Genomic DNA, 19176 nt, shown 5'->3' with positions numbered 1-19176 from the left:
TGCAACCAATTATATTGATTATTTTGTGATTGTTTATTTTTATCTTTGGAAGTTTTAATGTCTATCTTTTTTAAAGTGGAATTACTGATAGTTATAAAGGATTGACTGTGTTCATGAACAGTTTTTTTTTTGCAGAAGTGTCATGACCATTATGTGATTACACATCTGTTTATTTTCTTTGCCACAAATCTCTACTATTTCATGAATGTATTGGCAAGCATCTGATAGAAATCTGAATGAATGAATGAAAACCAGCCCCCTGCAAAACCAGTGTCTATGGGTTTTATATCTCACCTCTTTTGTACAACATAACATGGCATTGTACAACATAACATGGCATACAGGTAGTCTTCAATTTACTATCACAATTGGGATTGAAATTTGTAAGTAGCTTTTTAAAAGCGTCATTCCTATTATGTTGTATTCTCCAACATAAACAGCATAAAACTCCTTGATTTAAAAAGATCTTAAATCCTTTGAGAATGCAGCTGTTAACATTTTGAAAAGAAATGCATAATTTTTTTGAATTAATTTGAACAGAATAAAAATTATGGTTTATTGATCTAAAGTGATCTAGGAGTAATGTGCCTTCTGCCTTATCTAATCCGAATGACAAATTCAAAACTATTTTGATATAACTGTAGTTTAATCAAAATTCTCGCAGTAACGACTATGGTAAATAAAATCTGAAGATTCTTTTGTGTGCAAAAGAGTAGGATACATGAGAGAGAAATGTGATCCCAAGAGGAACAGCTTTATGTGCATATGCTGAAAGGAGGAGGAGTCTTACATAGTTAACTATGGCCTGTCTTACTGCTGATATACCGTACATGGGGATCCTATTTAGGCTGTGAAAGATTTACAATTTATTCTCTGCAGGATGCGCCTATGGGTATTCAGTAGCTTTAGCAACAAACTCACACAAAAACAGTTGAGCCTAATATGTATAAGGTGTAGAGACTGATTTAAAAGTTTCCTCACTGTATTCATCCTTCTTCAATATGATACCTTTCAGATTTATTTGATGGCAACTATATTAATTCCATCCAGAAGTTTATTTTGAGTTATAAATTAATAATGAAACCACTGAAATGTAATTTAATTATGATTCCAGGATTAATCCAATACTTTTGAGGTTTTGCTAAAAGTTAAGATTTTCGTAATTATTTTTTAGTAATTTTTATAGAGTAGATCTATACAATAACAAATCTGATTTAGGGCCTAATTTGAGGTGACCCAGAACTCTAAAATGAGTAATCTGATCTGGATCATACAGTCCAGTCCCACTGATGTCTGGACCTGAAGCAAAAAATGAAATTCAGACTCTAAAAGTTTGAAAATCAATTTTTATTTTTCATCAGAGTACAATAAAATTATTTTAAAAGATGATTACTTTTCCTGAGTGCAGGGAAGATGACTGATGAGTCAGAATTATAATGGAGAATTTTACTGACTTTTCTACAAATAAATACATCTCTAGGTCAGATGAGCAATAGCTGATAAAACCTCACACAGCTGCCCAGGATAAAAGTGGATAAAAGGCACAGGAAATCTTCTCAGCCCCCAGTTTTTATTAAAGCTTCCTCCCCCACCCAAATATTGTGATTGGCATCTCCAAGGCAAACAAGAATTTCTTTTGAGAAAGGAACTGACTCAAACTCATCTTTCTCTTATCCTTCCATATTCTCTTGGTGCTATTACCTCTTGCTATACCCAGAATGGAGTAGGTAAAAACCCAAAATTTAAAATGTTTTGACTTGTATATTTTGACCTGAATAGATGAAAAGCAGTTATGAATAAGCCTACTTCTCTTCTAATTAATTGTGTACTAAACTGATGGTCATGCATTGTATGCAGAATAAGTCGGTTATTACAGGTAGCCTTCTACTTACAACAGTTCATTTAATGACTGTTCAGAGTTACAATGGCACTGAAAATAGAATAGAATAGAATTCTTTATTGGCCAAGTGTGATTGGACACACAAGGAATTTGTCTTGGTGCATATGCTCTCAGTGTACATAAAAGAAAAGATACATTCATCAAGAATCATAAGGTACAACACTTAATGATTGTCATAGGGTACAAATAAGCAATCAAATCATATTAGGAAACAATATAAATCGTAAGGATACAAGCAACCAAGTTACAGTCATACAGTCATAAGTGGGAGGAAATGGGTGATAGGAATGATGAGAAGATTAATAGTAGTGCAGATTTAGTAAATAGTTTGACAGTGTTGAGGGAATTATTTGTTTAGCAGAGTGATGGTGTTCGGGGGAAAAAATGTTCTTGTGTCTAGTGACTTATGGCTGTTTTTCACATGACCATTGCAGCATCCCCACAGTTACGTGATCAAAATTCAGTTGCTTGGCAACTGATTCATATTTATGATGATTCCAGTCTCTCAGGTTTGTGTGATCGCCTTTTGTGACCTTCTGACAAAGTCAATGACGAAGTCAGATTCACTTCACAACCATACAACTGTGGCAAGAAAGGTTGTAAATTGGGGCAAACAACTTTCTCAATAACAGAAATTTTGGGCTCAATTGTGGTTGTAAGTCAGGGACTACCTATATATACAACTCCAGCTAGAATAAAGTAGCATTTGTTCTGCCCACAAAGGGGTGACACATACAAATGTTGTGAAGCTGTTCTGAATAGGATAAAGATTAAGTTTAGTAAACAAATACTTTTTCCTATCTCAGAAAATGATGTCAGCATGTACTGATTAGTTGCAGGTATTTACAGGACTTAAACAGACCGAAGAATTCATCTGAAAGTTCCCTTTTCTTTGTTCTTTAATAAGGATTCAGCAGCTGCTGTCCTTGGGACACTCCTTGCTGTTATCTTCCAGACAGGATAACGAAATACTATGTATGTTAGAAAAATATGCTATATTAAGAGGTTACTTAATTATTTTTTACAAATAAAATATCAAAAATTCCTAAAAATATTTAATGGTTATAGTACAACTTTTATAAAATCCTCATATTGTCTCTTGAAACAGCAGTTTGGTGTTAGTGACAATTATTTTGTAGATGTAAATTTGTCCACATTCTTTTTTTGGGAGGGGAGTGGGGTGGGGGTGGGGAGAAGAATATTAAAAAAATCCAACAAATTGTTGAGACCAAACTTTATTAAAAACAATTTTTCTTATCATTTATCTAACGGAGATAGAACCAATTCATTTGAGCTTTTGTTAGTAGTTTGCTTTAACAATTTAGTAGTAAGCACTAAGTAGTAAACAATTTAGTAGTAAACTAAAAACTTACTGTTTTTTCCAGAATGCCACTAAATGACATGTTTTTTTAGAAATTAATTTAGTCTCTGAAGATGAATTATTTTGATAATTTTATTACTTTGTGAATCTCACAAAATGGGACTCTTAGTAGATATTACCGTGAAATAAAAATCTTGTTTTTTTCAAATATATTTACCATAAACTGTAGCTGCTCCAATCTTTTTAGGATTTCTATGTATACATCACTTTTTATCTTCTGGAAGGAAGCTTTTTTTTTTTCTTTTTACTGTCAGCAGGGTATGGTGGTGCCAAACTGATAAGAAATATTATCTGTGAAGTTTGTGTAGTAAATAACTTGAAGGAATTTAGAGGATTGTGAGCTTTAATGAGATCACCTAGACTCTGAAATATTCAAGCAGCAAAGCAGATGGTTTTATTACTTCCTCTTGGAATAAATGGCTTCAAAATGTTGTCCGAAGTATTGCAAAATGCTTTTCAAGCATTTGTTGTCTCTTTGTCAGAGACAACAAAAATAATGTGATTATGTCTTAAAATGTAGAGAATGAGAATTGAGAATAAAGTTTTCCTAGAATATGTGACAGAAAAATCATCACATTGTCCTAATGCTAAATATAAAAAACATAATTGACTAAAATAGAATATTGAAATCTACAGCATAGTTTAATAATTTAAAAAAATTATATATGTTTAAATAATTAAAAAATAGTTTTTATATTTAAGATTGTTATCTCCTTGATGTAAAAAAAATCTAAGGATTTAGTTATTAACAAGATATCTGTACTGAATATATATTTAATACTGAGGAGGAAAGTATGCCGTATTTTTCAGAATATAAGGCGCACTTTCCCCCCCCCCCAAAAAGAGGGTGAAAATCTGGGTGCGTCTTATACTCCAAATGTAGCCCGCACAGCCTCGCAAACGGAAATTGTGGCCCAAAAACAGGCATGCGTGCGCCAGCCAGCTGGTCTTCGGGTTTCCAGCGCTCCGACACGTGTACATGCACACATGCACGCACATACATGTGCGTTCCGGTTTGAGCACTCGGTGTCGAAAAAGCTCGCCGTCACTTCCCTATACCATTTTGGACAAACGGCTATCCAATCTCTTCTTGAAAACCTCCAGTGACGGAAGCCCCCCCTCTTCTGACGGAAGAGGCTGAAAGAAAGCTGAAAGAAGCTTCAGAAAAGAAGCCTCAGAAACGAAGCTTCAGAAAAAAAGCCTCTGAAAGGTTTTTATCTAAAATAATATGTCAAGCAACAAAAGAAGAATCAGTAAAGGTTCTAACCAAACTATGTTAACAAATCTGGAGAATGACAATAACCAACAAATCGGAAGAGGTTAATCTACATACCAATACCAAAGAAAGGAGATTGAACAGAGTACAGATAGTCCTTCAGAAAAAAAGCCTCTGAAAGAAGCTTTGGGGAAAAAAGCCTTTTTTTCTGAAGCTCTGTTTCAGAGGCTTTCAGAGGCAGAATTTTTTTTTTTTCTGAAACAGAATTTCAGAAGTTTCAAAGGCAGGAAAAAAAAGCAAGGCACAGAGCTCACAACCAACCTGTTGCTAAAATTCACTTCTGGAAACAGCTGATTGGGGCTATTCCGATCCACCAATCAGCTTTTTTCTTATAAATATGGTATTTATAGTTTTTAAATAAGCTATACTTTAACTGGTTATAATTTTTTCTCCTAGAGCAGTCAGGTATTATAAGCAAAGTTGTAGCATTAAATAAAGTAGAATAGCTATTCTGTGGCAGGACAATGTGCCATTTTATTTTTTATTACTAGCTTCAGGAGAATGTAAAAGTTTGCAGAAATAGAATTGAACTCCTTTGGAATTGGGGCAGGTAACAAATGTTCAGTTAACACACTCCCTCAAAAGAGGCCCAATAGAGTTGTAAGATTGAAAGCATATATTTATTTAGTGTATGACATTAGATAGGAGACTACAGAGTAATTGTTTGGCTGCCTAAAATTACTCTAGTATATTCGGTTCAGACTCGCGCACTATTTATGGTGCATCACGAGCTTTTCCCTTCACAGATACTGCCTCGCGTTTGGGCATTCGGGCAGATCCGGTACCGGTTGGGATCATACTTCTGCATGCAGTGCTGTTATTTCTCCCATTGAAGTGATACCTATTTATCTGTATGTAGTTTATATGTAACATGGTTTTGAACTGTAGCTTGGCAGAAGCTGAGGCAAGTGACGGGAATTACTCCATCACATGTTGGTAGAATCACCAGAATACAGACTTTCTCCAGAACTTATAAGACAATACTTAAACGAGTAGACAGAATACAACAGTTTGCCCTTTTTAAATAAGACAACAGAGAAAGACTCTTAAATAATAAATTTTTCCACTTAAAAATTTATCACTTTTTTATTCAAATGTCATTCATACTTGGAAAATATTCAGCCTCTCTAACCAGGGATAAAATGCTACCTGTTTGCACTGGTTCGGGCGAACCGGTAGCAGCGGTGGCGGGTGGTTCAGAGAACCGGTAGTGGCGGCAGTGTGAGGCTCCGCCCACCCACCTGGACGTCGTTACTTCCTGGTTTTAACCAGGAAGTAACCTGTTTTTACCCTCTATGCATGCGCAGAAGGCTTTGTTCATGTGCGAAAGTCCAAAATCGCATGTGACCCATGCGCACACTTCCGAACTGGTAGTGAAGGTAAGTAGATTTCACCCCTGCCTCTAACCCATTGAAATTTGTTAGGGTGTTAGGATCTATCATTAAGTAAAAGATAACCAGAATATTTGTTCTGAAATAAAATATACACATACCGGTGTACTCTTCTGTTTTAATACCATGGTATTCAAAATGTGTACTTCTTTCTCCCAGCTGAAATAGGTAGGCTTTTAAAAATTCAGTACTGTAACAATAAATGTCAGATGAACTTTCCAAGGTATAAAGAAGATTGCAAAATGAAATTTAAATGCTAAAATGGAAAATGTATCCATAATTGCAGTCAGTTTTATAACCAACAATATTTAATTTAATTTAATTTAATTTAATTTAATTAATCATATTTCTATGCCGCCCAACTCCCAAGGGTCTCTGGGCGGCTTACAACAAAAATATTTTTGAGTACTATCTATAAATCTAATTATTCCTCAATAATATTTAATATGGGCTATTCAAGCACAGTGAATTATGCTTTTTGATTTAGCATTATGTAGGTATGTTCAAATTACACCAACTTTTTTTTTAAAAAAAACTGAGACAACATATCTGTCTCTTAAAAGAAAGAATGCACAGTTGGGTAAAAAAAGCATAAAATGAATGCCACATTGTTATGGTAGGTAAAAGTTTTGAAAGAACTCCAATTCTTCACAGTTCATTGTTTAAATTAGTACTGCCTCATTTATTTATTTTCCTAAGCACAGATTAGCATTATTATCCCATTAGTACTTTTTCAGCTACAAGATTTAAAGAAAAAAAAAGAAGGCCAGGAAATTGGTAGTCCCAAATCATAAATATATTTGCAGTTTCCTGGGGAACAGCCTTATTAGTCTGTTGCAATAAAAATAACATACAGGTAGTGCTCAATTTATGGCTACAACTGAGCCCAAAATATCCATTGTTAAGCAAAATTGTGGTTAAATCTGTTTTTCCCCCATTTTATGATCTTTCTTATTAAGTGAATCACTGCAATTGTTAAGTTAGTAACACAATTGTTAAGTGAATTTGGCTTCCCCATTAAGTGAATTTGGCTTGTCAGAAGGTTGCAATGTGATCACATGACCTCGGGACATTGCAACCTGAATTTTGATCATGTGACCATGGGCATGCTGCAGTGAAAAATGGTTATAAATAACAGTGCCATTGAAACTTTAGTCACTAAACAAATGATTGTAAGTTGAGGATTAACTGCACCGTATTTTGCCAAATAATTATTTATTTATTTTATTTATTAAATTTTTATACTGCCCCCTCTCCCGAAGGACTCGGGGCGGTGAACAGCCAGAATTAAAAACACACAATACAAATATTAAAATACATTAAAACGAAATTAAATTATCTTTGGCTTCTCCAATTTAAAACCTCTTACCCATAAAATTCCCCAATTAAAAGATTTTTAACCCAGCCCGGCTTGCTGAAATAAAAAAGTCTTCAGGGCCCGGCGGAAGGTCCGGAGGTCCGGGATTAGTCGTATCCCTGGGGGTAGCTCATTCCAGAGGGCGGGTGCCCCCACAGAGAAGGCTCTTCCCCGGGGGGTCGCCAGCCGACATTGCCTGACAGACGGCACCCTGAGGAGGCCCTCTCTGTGGGAGCGTGTTGGCTGGTGGGAGGTTATCGGAGGCAGAAGGTGGTCTCGTAAGTAACCGGGTCCTAAGCCATGGAGCGCTTTGAAGATGAGAACCAACACCTTGAAGCGCACTCGGAAGACCACTGGAAGCCAATGCAGCTCGCGCAGGAGAGGTGTCACGTGGGAGTGCCATGTCGCCCCCATAAGTACCCGCGCGGCCGCATTCTGCACCAGTTGGAGCCTCCGAGTGCTCCTCAAGGGGAGCCACATGTAGAGAGCATTGCAGTAGTCGAGGCTGGAAGTGACGAGGGCATGAGTGACCATGCATATGGAGTCCCGATCCAGAAAGGGGCACAACTGGCGTATCAGGCAAACCTGATAGAAAGCGCTCCTGGCCACGGCCGTCATATGCTCTTCTAAAGACAGCCTTACACTTACAATAATTACACTTATTATGCTTTATGACGATTTTAGGAAGCAAAATGAAAGCCCCTTTATGATTAAAAATATCCATTACACCTCTACAGCACTTCTCACACTCGGAATTGGGCCAATATAAATTGTACTTTTGATATACAAACTTCAGCGTGTCATGCAAGGCTTTATATTGTCCTTGAGTTAGTAGAATATTGTGTTAGTTGACTATTCTTTGTTAAACTTGTTTAGAAGATTTTTACTTTTTGTTTTGTTTTAAAGTATCCTCGAAGTATAGCTTAGAGGTTAAGGGTCCTTAAATGTTACTGCTTCATTGAATAAATCTGGTAGAAGTTTATATTCAGCTATCCTGAATTGTGTGTTAAGAACTAATATTTTATAATGCATAGCAATTTCTTTTTGTCATGTATTATTAAATTAGTTTTTGGCAGAAATACTGATTAAATTGAACTATGATGGGGGAAAACATCTTTCTTGAACTTCAGATAACTATTCTTCATGTAGTGATTCTGTGATATATTATACTAAAGCAATTATTTGTTAATGTAGTAAATTTATAGCATGTTGCTACTGATACATAAGACATTACTTGATGATTTGATAAAGACTGCCATAGAATGTTAATAAAGGTTCACATCTAATCTCTTTCAGGTTTATTTCCTGCCATTCTAAACCTAGCTAGTAATGCTCATATCAGCACTAATGCTACTTGTGGTGAAAAAGGCCCTGAAATGTTTTGTAAACTTGTGGAGCACGTTCCAGGCCGGCCCCTACGCAATGCACAGTGTCGAATTTGTGATTACAATAGTGCAAATTCCAAAGGCAAGTTTATTACATTATACTTTTTCTAGACATTTTGTGAATCATTGTCTACCAAGTAGATCAGACCAGGAAAGCAACTCTACAGAAAGGCTAAAATGACTTTTATTGAGATTGGCTATAATAATAGAATTTTGCAACTCTGATTATACTGAATGCTTCATATTATATCTTATACTTATACTTAGGAATTAAAGTATTAAAGGTGAATTAAAGGTGTTCAGCTGCTTCTGCTTGTTATCTCATTGTTCTGAATTTTCAACTAAGTAACTACTGCTTATTTCCATCAAGGTCCTCTTTCTTATTCTCTACAACCACAACTATTTGTTGTGCATAGTAGTAAGGTCAACTCATGTGAAAGCTCCAATTTAAATTAAAACAGAATTCTGAGTTGTATTTAATCTTAGATTTGTGGTCTGGTCTTTATATATCATAGTCTAGATTGATTGAACTGATCTATTTTCTTTTATGACTTGTGTACATTAATATATAGGAGTGGTTGTAGCATGGCAATAATACATTAAAAGAAACTGAGAAAATTTGATCGTAATTTGTGTTTATTTTAGAACAACATCCTATCTCAAATGCTATAGATGGTACTAATCACTGGTGGCAAAGTCCTAGCATTCAGAATGGAAGAGAATACCATTGGGTAACAATAACTCTAGACCTAAGACAGGTAAGTGGAGGCAATTTGTTTTAATTCCTAATGGACTATTTGAATTTTTTTAATTATTGCTCTTTAATGTACAGTGATGGCAATTGGAAAATTATCTCATGTTTCTTAGAAGCTTAAGGCAACATACATTGAAGGTCACCCTTATCTTTATCTCCATAACATTTCTGTGAAGTAGATTGGATTGAGATAAATAAATGCCCGTAGCAACTCAATGCATGCATGGTCCAGTTGAGTCTTGCATTTAATTTTTTTCTGTTCATGGTACATATCGACACACTGTACTAGCAAATGTCAGAATTGCTCTAAACTATTCAGTGTAAACTAGCTGACACTCAGTTGATTGACCCTATATATCAACCAGTAGTGGGTTGCAAAACCCATTGCTGCTGGTTTGCTTGCGCGCGCGCACATGCTGCTTCTGCGCATGTGCAGAAGCGTCTGGAATGGGTGGGTGGAGCCTTCCGCCGCCGCCACTACCGGTTTGCTGATCCGGATAGAACTGGTAGCAACCCACCACTGATATCAACAATATATATGACATATCATTTAAATTTTCATTCTTTCTTCATAAGCCTTTGATTACTAGAATTCAGCAAGAAATGTTGAGCTTTCTCTGGATTGAGTGCAATATTTGATCTCGAATAGTGTGCTAAGAAACATTCAAAAAGGCAATGCCTGGGGTCAGAACAAAGACAAAATGAAAGTAATTTTAGTAAGTTGTATTTAACAATTTACAGAAACATAATAATTGTTTTTGCTTACTGTTATATTAAAAATGCAGTTTGGTTAGTGCAGTTTAGCTATATATCCTGTACTAACTGAAGAAACTTAAAATAAATGAGTAAAATTCATAGACACTTACACATACATACTTAATATGTGCTAAAATGGAATGATTATCTTTTGAAAAAGGATTAAAGGATTATTTTGAAATTACATATCAAAACTCCATCATGAGATAAGAAAACTATTTCTTTGGAGAGCTTTAAAGATGAAAGCATACTCAGAAAAGCAATTTATGTCTCAATACTAAGCCATTATTTCTAAAAAAGATCACTTTTCTATGAAAAGTTAAGTGATAACTTAAAATATGGAACAGCTGTTGACCTAGCTAGTTATATAAATATGGAAGTAGCTCTGATTGAGTAATTTGCAGTTGATATATATTTTATCAGCTTTGAACTAGCCTTTCATTATATGGCATTGGTTTAAAATTAAACTTGTAAGAGACAAAAATTAACATTGGCCCATCTGCAGTTCACTGCTAAACATATTATTCAGACTTTAATTAACTTTTTAAAAAGAAGCATCATATCATTTATATGTATAAAATCTTTCCAAATCGGCATTGCATTTTTCTTCTTAAGGCATTCCAGCATTCATTAAATTGATTTTATACCTTTCACCATGAAGTGTCTCTTTTTCCTTATTTCTTTCTGCTTTACAGCATTTTATTTTTTAAAAAAGCATTTCATACTGATATACATTTGTTTTCAGTAAGAAAGCATTTGGCTTAATAAAGATTGCTTGGGATCTGTGAATGATTACTCCTCAGTTAGTAATTTTAACATGGAGAAATTGCCCAATGTGTTCCAAGTTCTTCAGCTGTTTGAATTGCCTCAAGGGGAATACATATATATTAATTTCTAAAACTAATCTTGAATTATTAACCATTTTCCAAGTAGATATAAATTAAAACATACATTAATATATTGGTTTTGGAGGGTTAATTTATATACAGTAAGTGAAACATAGTTTGATAGTAAATCTGCCCATAGAAAAATACAAGATGATGAAAATCAGTCCACTTTTGTGGAAGATAATAAACTGCCAAGAGTGGGCAGAGAAGAGGCAGAGATGTGGAGTTATTTATTCATTATGTAGATTTAGAACTTACTTTTGAAACAAAATGACACATCAAAATTCTTTTTCTATGGCTTCCTTTTTTGCCCTGAGAAAAGTTACTTGACAGAAGTTCTTGAATTTTTATGATCTTATCTATTAATGGTTCTGCCTGTTGGGTAAAGTCTGAAATTTATGAAATGATTTGTTAGGGTGATCCTTGGATTAGTATTATATCCTTCTAGCAGTATCTTCTGGGAGGAGTATCAAAGTAGGCAAGATGGTAGTCACAGCTTGCAATTGCTCTGGTTGAGGTCACACAAATGTACAAAGGGGTAGAATTTCAATCATGATGACATGATTTTCAGTTAATTATGATAGCCATAATTCTTAATCAATTGTGTGCAAACTGTTTTGGACAGTTTGTTGCACCTGGCCTATGAAACCAGATTGGTAGCTATAAGACCAGGGCAAAGAAAAGATTGCAGGTAAAATCGTTTTTGAGTCACTCTTTATCTTTCATAACTTTATGTACTTGTTGTTTTCTTGGCTATAGTAATGGAATGATTTCTAATTGCCTTATTTGAGTATCGGATATATTTTTTTTTAGTTTCCAGTCCAGTCTACAGCCCTGATATTTTCTGATTGACTTTATTAAGAGTTTATTTTTCTTTTTTTTAAGATACAGATAATGGCTTTAATAGTATATCACACCTCCAAGTATTTCCATCATTCCCTTCCCATTTCATATTGCCAAGTAACATACATGAGAAAACAGAACAAATAAAAGAATAACAAAGGGAAAAGGGAAAAGACCTGGAGGGTAGCAAGAGCATATTAATGCATTTTTTTGTGCCTTGGTAGTTGTGCAGTTGTTCACGTGACTGTGAAGGGAGAATAATAGAGCAACTGTTGATGGGAAATGCAACAAAAGGTTTCTTTGCATTCACTGCCTCCATTTATTTCCTACAGCCTAACTAGTCATGCATTATTTATCATTAGAACATTATGGTTTGAGGCAACCCTGCAATCTTTAGTAAGGGAATTGTTAGCTAACTTTATACAAATGACTGTAATGTTTCCCTAAAGGGGAAAACTCTTTTTTGTTGTTTTAATTAAAATTAATTGATCCAAGGAAAATTGGATGCTGAACAGAAGTTTCTTTATAGTAAGGAATAATCTGTCTAGAAAAGTGTGCGACCTAGAATTACTAGGGGTTTTCAAACAGGGGCTGACCTGTTGATTATGGTTTTGTGAATTCCTGTACCCAGCAGGAAATTGAATCAGATGATGACCTATTGAATCATTTCCATCTCATCTAAGTTAGAAAGCCTGCAACAATTTCTCTGCGTGATTTAAGGGTATAGGGCAATTCAGGCATAGATTTAAATCCAAAGCATTTGTGCTAGGTCTGTGCGTGGACTTGGAACCTGTGCATTCTGGCAAAGATCTTCTGGAGTTGGAGAGAGAGAGAGAGCTGACAAAAGGAAGTCTCGTAGCATGTGAACATGGAGAAGTAGAATGTATGTGGCAGGTGGGTGCTAAGCAATGAGAGCAGGAAAGCAAGGTGGTCATTGGAGATGAAAAATAGGTGGTGTTGAATGGAAGTAAGATATAGAATTATAGGAAGATGGTGGCATCCAGAAAAGTAGAAAGTAGGAGGTGGGTGGGAAAGAAGCTTTGTGTTGCTAGAAGGGTAAGATGCCTGGAGCCAGTGGATGCAACAATAGGAATGAAGTGGCAGTGGGAAAGGAAATAATGCAGTGGTAGAAAGAGGGCGCAGGTGGGTATGGGATGATACTGGTGGCACAGGAAAGTTAAGGTAGGTATGGATAGACCCAGTGTTTGGCACACTTAAGTTCCTTTCTGATGATGTTCAGAAAGTTGCTGAAAACGTGCCTGTTCTCCCTAGCTTTGAGTCAAGAGTATTGGTTGAGCCATCATAGGATGTTTTGTTGTTATATGGAGTTTCCCTTTTGAAAGTTTATGATCTCTTTAATTTCCTTTTCTTTTTAATTGTCCCTAGCTTTTAATGTCTGTCACCCTGAGTTATCTGCAGTTGAGTGACCTCTAAGCTGTACTTGAACGAACAAACAAACAAGGCAGTGGTTAAGGAGAGTTAAAATAATGGTCTATCCAGAGTGGTCCTGCTGAACGTCTGCTTCAAAATATGTTTGTTCCATTCATTTTTCACGTCATGTGTATCGTTAATAGATTTTCTGATTCTATGAAGAATGGAGAAAAGATTTATGCCTATACTCCTGCTTGGAAACAGACTAACTGCACCTGTGATTTCCTGTGGGAGAAAAGTTACTCAGAAACACTGTAAATTACAAACATGGGAATAGGAAAGAAAGGTGCTATAACATGTGAATTCATAACATGTTCTGGTCCAGTAATGCACTTCAGTTCCACTTCCAACTGTTTCCTGATGATTTGCAAATATTAAAATCAATAACGAACTCAGCAAATTTATACAGACACAAAAGATGAGTTCAGAGTTACTGTACAAAAATCCAGTCCTGAAATATGTGGTGATTACATAGAACAAATAAAGGACAATATTTGTGCTAGTGATGATGTTACCTAGTCTGAGTAATGAAACCCCTGCAAGAAAACAACCAGGCTCAAACAACCCCTGATTGCATAAAAATATTACTGCTTGAACTTCACCCAGGTTACTTTCTTGCCTGTTTCTCCCTGCTGTCCTCTGAAAAGTAGAATTAAAAAACACCATTTGCATTTCCTTAATTAGTTCTAACATACGACAGCTGGAATGTTAACTGATGGTTCCTAAATATTAGGGATATGCACACTTTTAAATTTATTAGGAAAAAAAAATATTCATCATTGCATAATCGCAGCATCTCTGGGCTATTCATTAAAGCACACCTGTATTTTTTTTTTTTAAAAGCACAACCTGAAAAAAAGATACATGCACAGCTGTATCAAATATATTAAGATTAGGAATTTTTCTTTTGAAGAAAACACTCAAATACATGCTCTTCAACTCCCATTTATATGCAATAATTACGTTATGACAGGTTGTGGTACCTAAGGGATCTCAGTTTCCCACAAATAGTAGGAAGACATTAGAAATGAAATTTATTTTGAAATGCTACAGCTGGATTATGCACGTTTTTAAACTCAGATACTGCACCTGAATAATGTAAGAATATTGTTGCTGGCAACTTTATGCATAGCATCGTATTATTTGCAATTTGTTGATTATGTTAGAAATTATGTAAATAAGCAATTGCAGATTTACACAGACCTAATTACAGATTTACCAGACCCATAATTGTCTTAAATCACACAAATAGCTTACTTAATAGGATAGATAACTGGTATGGCTCTCATTAGATATTTTATGCTTAAATGGCAGCCTGTTAGATCAGGTTTTTTAAAAATATGTTGTAGTACTTAAAATATAAAATTGTATGATTTAAGTGATCAAGCTGTTTCATGCTATCAGGGCATGTAAATGTTGTGTTTTATTTTTGTATGGACTTGTTTTACATTGTATTTTATTTAGTTCAATTTATTTAGTTCAATTTATATGCCGCATTTCTCCGGAGACTAAGGGCGGCTTACAATGCATTTAAAAAACCATTATAAAAACATTTAAAATTAAAATATTAAAACCCATTCACAACATTCATGGCCGGATCTCACACGATTGCAACAGCGAGATCAACAGCCCCAGGCCTGCCAGAAAAGCCAGGTTTTCACCGCTTTTCGGAAGGCCAATAGGGTGGGGGTGGTCCGGACCTCAGGAGGTAACTGGTTCCAGAGAGCTGGGGCAGCCACAGAGAAGGTCCTCCCCCACGGGCCCGCCAGCCGGCATTGTTTAGCTGACAGGACCTGGAGGAGACCAACTCTGTTGGATCTTACCGGTCGCTGGGAGCTATGTGGTAGAAGGCGGTCTCGAAGATAACCTGGCCCTGAGCCATGTAGGGCTTTAAAGATAATAACCAACACCTTGGTGTTGAATTGTGCCCGGAGACCAATAGGGAGCCAGTGCAGCTCGCGAAGAATTGGTGTAATGTGGGTGTATCTAGGTGCACCCACGATAGCTCGCGTGGCTGCATTCTGGACCAACTGTAGTCTCCGAACACTTTTCAAGGGTAGCCCCATGTAGAGCGCGTTGCAATAATCTAACCGTGAGGTGACAAGGGCATGAGTGACTGTGAGGAGAGCCTCCCAATCCAAGTAGGGTCGTAATTGGTGCACCAGGCGAACTTGTGCAAAGGTCCCCCTAGACACAGCTGTCACATGTTGCTCTAATCTTAGCTGTGAGTCTAGGAGAACACCCAAATTGCGAGCCTGTTCTGAGGGGGACAATTTCTCCCCTCACAGAACCAAGGATGGTTTGAGGGAGTCACTGAGATTTTTTTTTTATTGTGGCAGCATACAAGTATATTTAATAAATAATTAAAATAAATTTTATAAATTAAATTACATTGTTAGGAATGTCAAAATTTATCTTTGTATATATTCAATCTGAAAGAGACCTTTTAGCATGGATCTATAGCCTAGTACAAACCAGCAATATTAAAATATTTTAAAAATTCTAATTAAAATGTATTTTTCAGCTTTACTTAGTATATTCTGGTTTTATATTTATGATGCTACATTTTAATTCTATCATCCCTCGATGCTTGGTTTTAAAGGTTTCTTATGTTGGGGAAAATATGTAACTTTTGAGTCTGAAAATTAGATCAAAATTAAATTGAACTCTGTATAAAGAACAGTCATGTAAGTACAATCAGCAGTTGAAATGTAATGCAAATTATTTCTATAATAAGCTATATAATCAAAAGAAGTAACCTTGCATTTTATTGAAGCCTGTAAACCTTATTTTGGGCATGTTTCTGATAAAATATTGGTCCTTTCTGTTACATTAATTTTAGATCTTTCAAGTTGCTTACATCATCATAAAAGCTGCTAATGCTCCAAGGCCTGGAAATTGGATTTTGGAACGTTCTGTGAATGGTATTGAATTCAGCCCCTGGCAATACTATGCAATTAGTGATACCGAGTGCCTAACCAGATACAACGTGACACCAAGACTTGGTCCTCCTACATACAAGAAAGACAATGAAGTGATATGCACTTCCTATTATTCTAAACTTGTTCCACTTGAGCATGGAGAGGTACGTTTTCTTTTCGTTCATGTGCCAATTATTTGTGGTCATGGAGGGAATAAAATGATAAAGCGTTAACAAAAATTTCTCTGCTGAAAATTAATCCTGTTTTTCCTCTATCAATCCCCCCCCCCGGTCATTAGTAGCAACTGATGCGATTTCTGAGGATCAAAAGCTTTCCAATTTATGAATCATTCTTGGGAGGTTTTCGTTTCCTCTCAGGTAGAATCTGGAAGTATCTGAACAAGGCAATTATTCTTTGTTTTGATACTAAACTAGTGCAACACATTGTAAGTGGGACTATTTGAAAAATGTTTAGAAGTTGAAATTAATGAAAAGTACTGCATGGACGCTGCTAACCCAGGAAAGGAAAGCTACAGGGATCACATGTCTTTATAGAAAAATTTACAATGGGTGCCAGTTGTTTTCTAGGCATAATTTAAGGTGTTTATGAGAGGGTTAAAATAACTCTTCTTCTGTGAACCTATTCAACATTTTAGAGAGCCCTTTTGAAGATGTTGACCAGATACCAGTATCTATTTCTAATAAATGGGAAGGGCCTTATTCTGGTTGTCATTATTTTGTATTTTTCTCCTAAGGATGTGAATTTGACTGTACGCGCTCAGAATTTATAAAATTGATTTCGATTTGTACTGATTATGTTATTTTGCTTTACACTTGTATTGTTATTTTAAATCTTGAGATCTACTTTGTTTGCTTATCAAAATAGAACAGTTGATAAGCTTCATAAATAATTAAATAGCACAATAAGGATAAGGATAAGGATAATTTTATTTCTATACTGCCCCTCTCCCGAAGGACTCGGGGCGGTGTACAGCCAGGTAAAAACACAATACAAATATCACAATTTAAATTTAAAAAAATTATTAAAAGTATTACATTTAAGGCCAAAATTAGCTAAAAAACCCAAAAATTCAAGAACTCCGAATTTAAAACTCAGTTATGAAGCTAGCCCTGCCTGTCGGAAGAGCAGGGTCTTAAGAGCACAGCGGAAAACTCGGAGGTCAGAGATCTTGCGTATGTCTGGGGACAGTTCATTCCAAAGGGCAGGGATAGATAAAATGTGTATTCCCATTTAGCTGGATCTCAGTTGTTTTGTAGGGAAAGTTTCTAATAAAATTGTTTAATAGCTTTAGGAAAAAAAAAACACCGGAATAAAAACCTGAATGACTGTATGCAGCTTGAACTCTGAAATAATTGTTGGCATTGTTTCAAGGAGAGCTTGATCAAAAGAGCTGGAATTGGCAGGTCAACAGTTGATTGTTATTCCTTTTAAGCAGCTCTATTTATACTTTTGCTGTCTGGCATAAGTCAGAGAAGCAATCCATGTTATAAGGAAATTGTGCATTGAAAACTAACCTACAATGAATATCTTTTCTTATATACCAGCAGATAGAACTCTGACCTCAATACAAAGTTACCAAAAAAGAAATCTATTTTTTTTCTTAAAAGGGTATGTGTTTGGAACTAAAACCACTACTAATATTGATTTAGTAAATGTTAAATTACTGCTTTAGACCCAATTACAAGCATGGTCCAGCATTAAATTGAAATATCAGATTTCTGGATACTTCTGATGTTTCCTGAACTGAAACATTTGTTCTAATCCTCATAATTGAAAGAAATTTAGAATAAAGCATGTTAGGAAATTTTAGTAGACTTTAACTGGGTTTAATGCTTTCCTGACTTTGAACGTTTTATAGTTAAATGGAATTAGCGTCTATACGTTCCAGACAGATTTTATATCATGGAGAATTCTTTGAATTAAAGTCAACATCTGGAGAGCATCCAAGTAGGAGAAGGCAGGTTTAAGTTCTCAAATTATTTAAACAAAAATCCAGCTGTCAACTTCACTGTCTTCATCCTGCTGCTGCTAGCCAGGGATTCAGGCAGTGGATGAGGAGGCAGCTCTGAGATGTGAACACCAAGCAGGGCAGTGGAGTCTCATCTGCCAAAGAGAGACCGCTAGGCCCAAAAAGGGAGTGGGACAGGCATGGCATACTTTGTTGCAGGCAAGGCTGGAGAGATTGTAGTGTTTCCCTGGGTGAAAGTAGAGGCTATGAAGAAGGCACTATTCAGAGTGGTGGCAAAATTGGACAGGGTGGAAGGATGAAGGCTTCTTGGAGGGCCAGGGTATGTTCTGCACATCACGTTGGAAGTGCTTCAGCAGGCTTCAATGAGGGATAGAAGTGAGCCCAGTAAAAGCAGAGTCTTCAGGCCTTCTACTTGTTCTTGGCCAAGTCTTCATCCTAACAAAGCCTTGCAGGGTTTTGTATTGAAATTCACAGATTGGTTGTTCAGGCTGCTTCACATACACACTTTGCAGGTTGTAAGCACAGGCGAGCTGTCAAAGTTGCCAAATTCTGATCAGGTGAACCCAAAGACACTGCAACAGCCAGAACTTTGAGGATCAGCACTAACTTTCATTCAGTGTTGCTGTAACTCTCAATAGTTGCTGAATGAATTGTTCTTAAGTATAGCTCTCTCTGAACTTCCAAGGGCACAAACACAGATGTAACCGATGGGGAGAACAGAAACACACACACACAAACATATGCACAGATGGAATACATTCCATTATTTTGTTACAAAGAATAAAATATAGATTCTTCCAATGTCCAATTTTGTTAAATGGGTAAGGGAATAAAGTAAGAAATATGCTCTGCATACAGTACATCTTGGCACATTCTGAGCTTTAACTTAGTGACACTTTCTCTA

General features: G+C 35.9%; 1 protein-coding gene across 1 annotated transcript in view; it reads left to right on the top strand.

Moving 5' to 3' along the window:
• Window positions 1-313: 313 nt before the first annotated feature.
• The window catches only part of LAMA1 (laminin subunit alpha 1), an 88647-nt gene continuing 69784 nt past the window's right edge, over window positions 314-19176 (top strand). Inside the window, exons 1-4 of the mRNA XM_070940992.1 lie at window positions 314-383; window positions 8602-8772; window positions 9336-9448; window positions 16204-16446. Coding sequence (XP_070797093.1) covers window positions 314-383; window positions 8602-8772; window positions 9336-9448; window positions 16204-16446 — 597 coding nt within the window. The remainder of the gene's footprint in view (window positions 384-8601; window positions 8773-9335; window positions 9449-16203; window positions 16447-19176) is intronic.

The sequence above is a fragment of the Pituophis catenifer genome, unplaced genomic scaffold (genome assembly GCF_029215685.1).
Source record: "Pituophis catenifer annectens isolate HBS135680 unplaced genomic scaffold, rPitCat1.0.hap2 SCAF_3, whole genome shotgun sequence".
NCBI classification, from domain to species: Eukaryota; Metazoa; Chordata; class Lepidosauria; order Squamata; family Colubridae; genus Pituophis; species Pituophis catenifer.
Note: the sequence above shows the minus strand (reverse complement) of the source record. Positions and strands in the feature narration are given on the sequence as shown.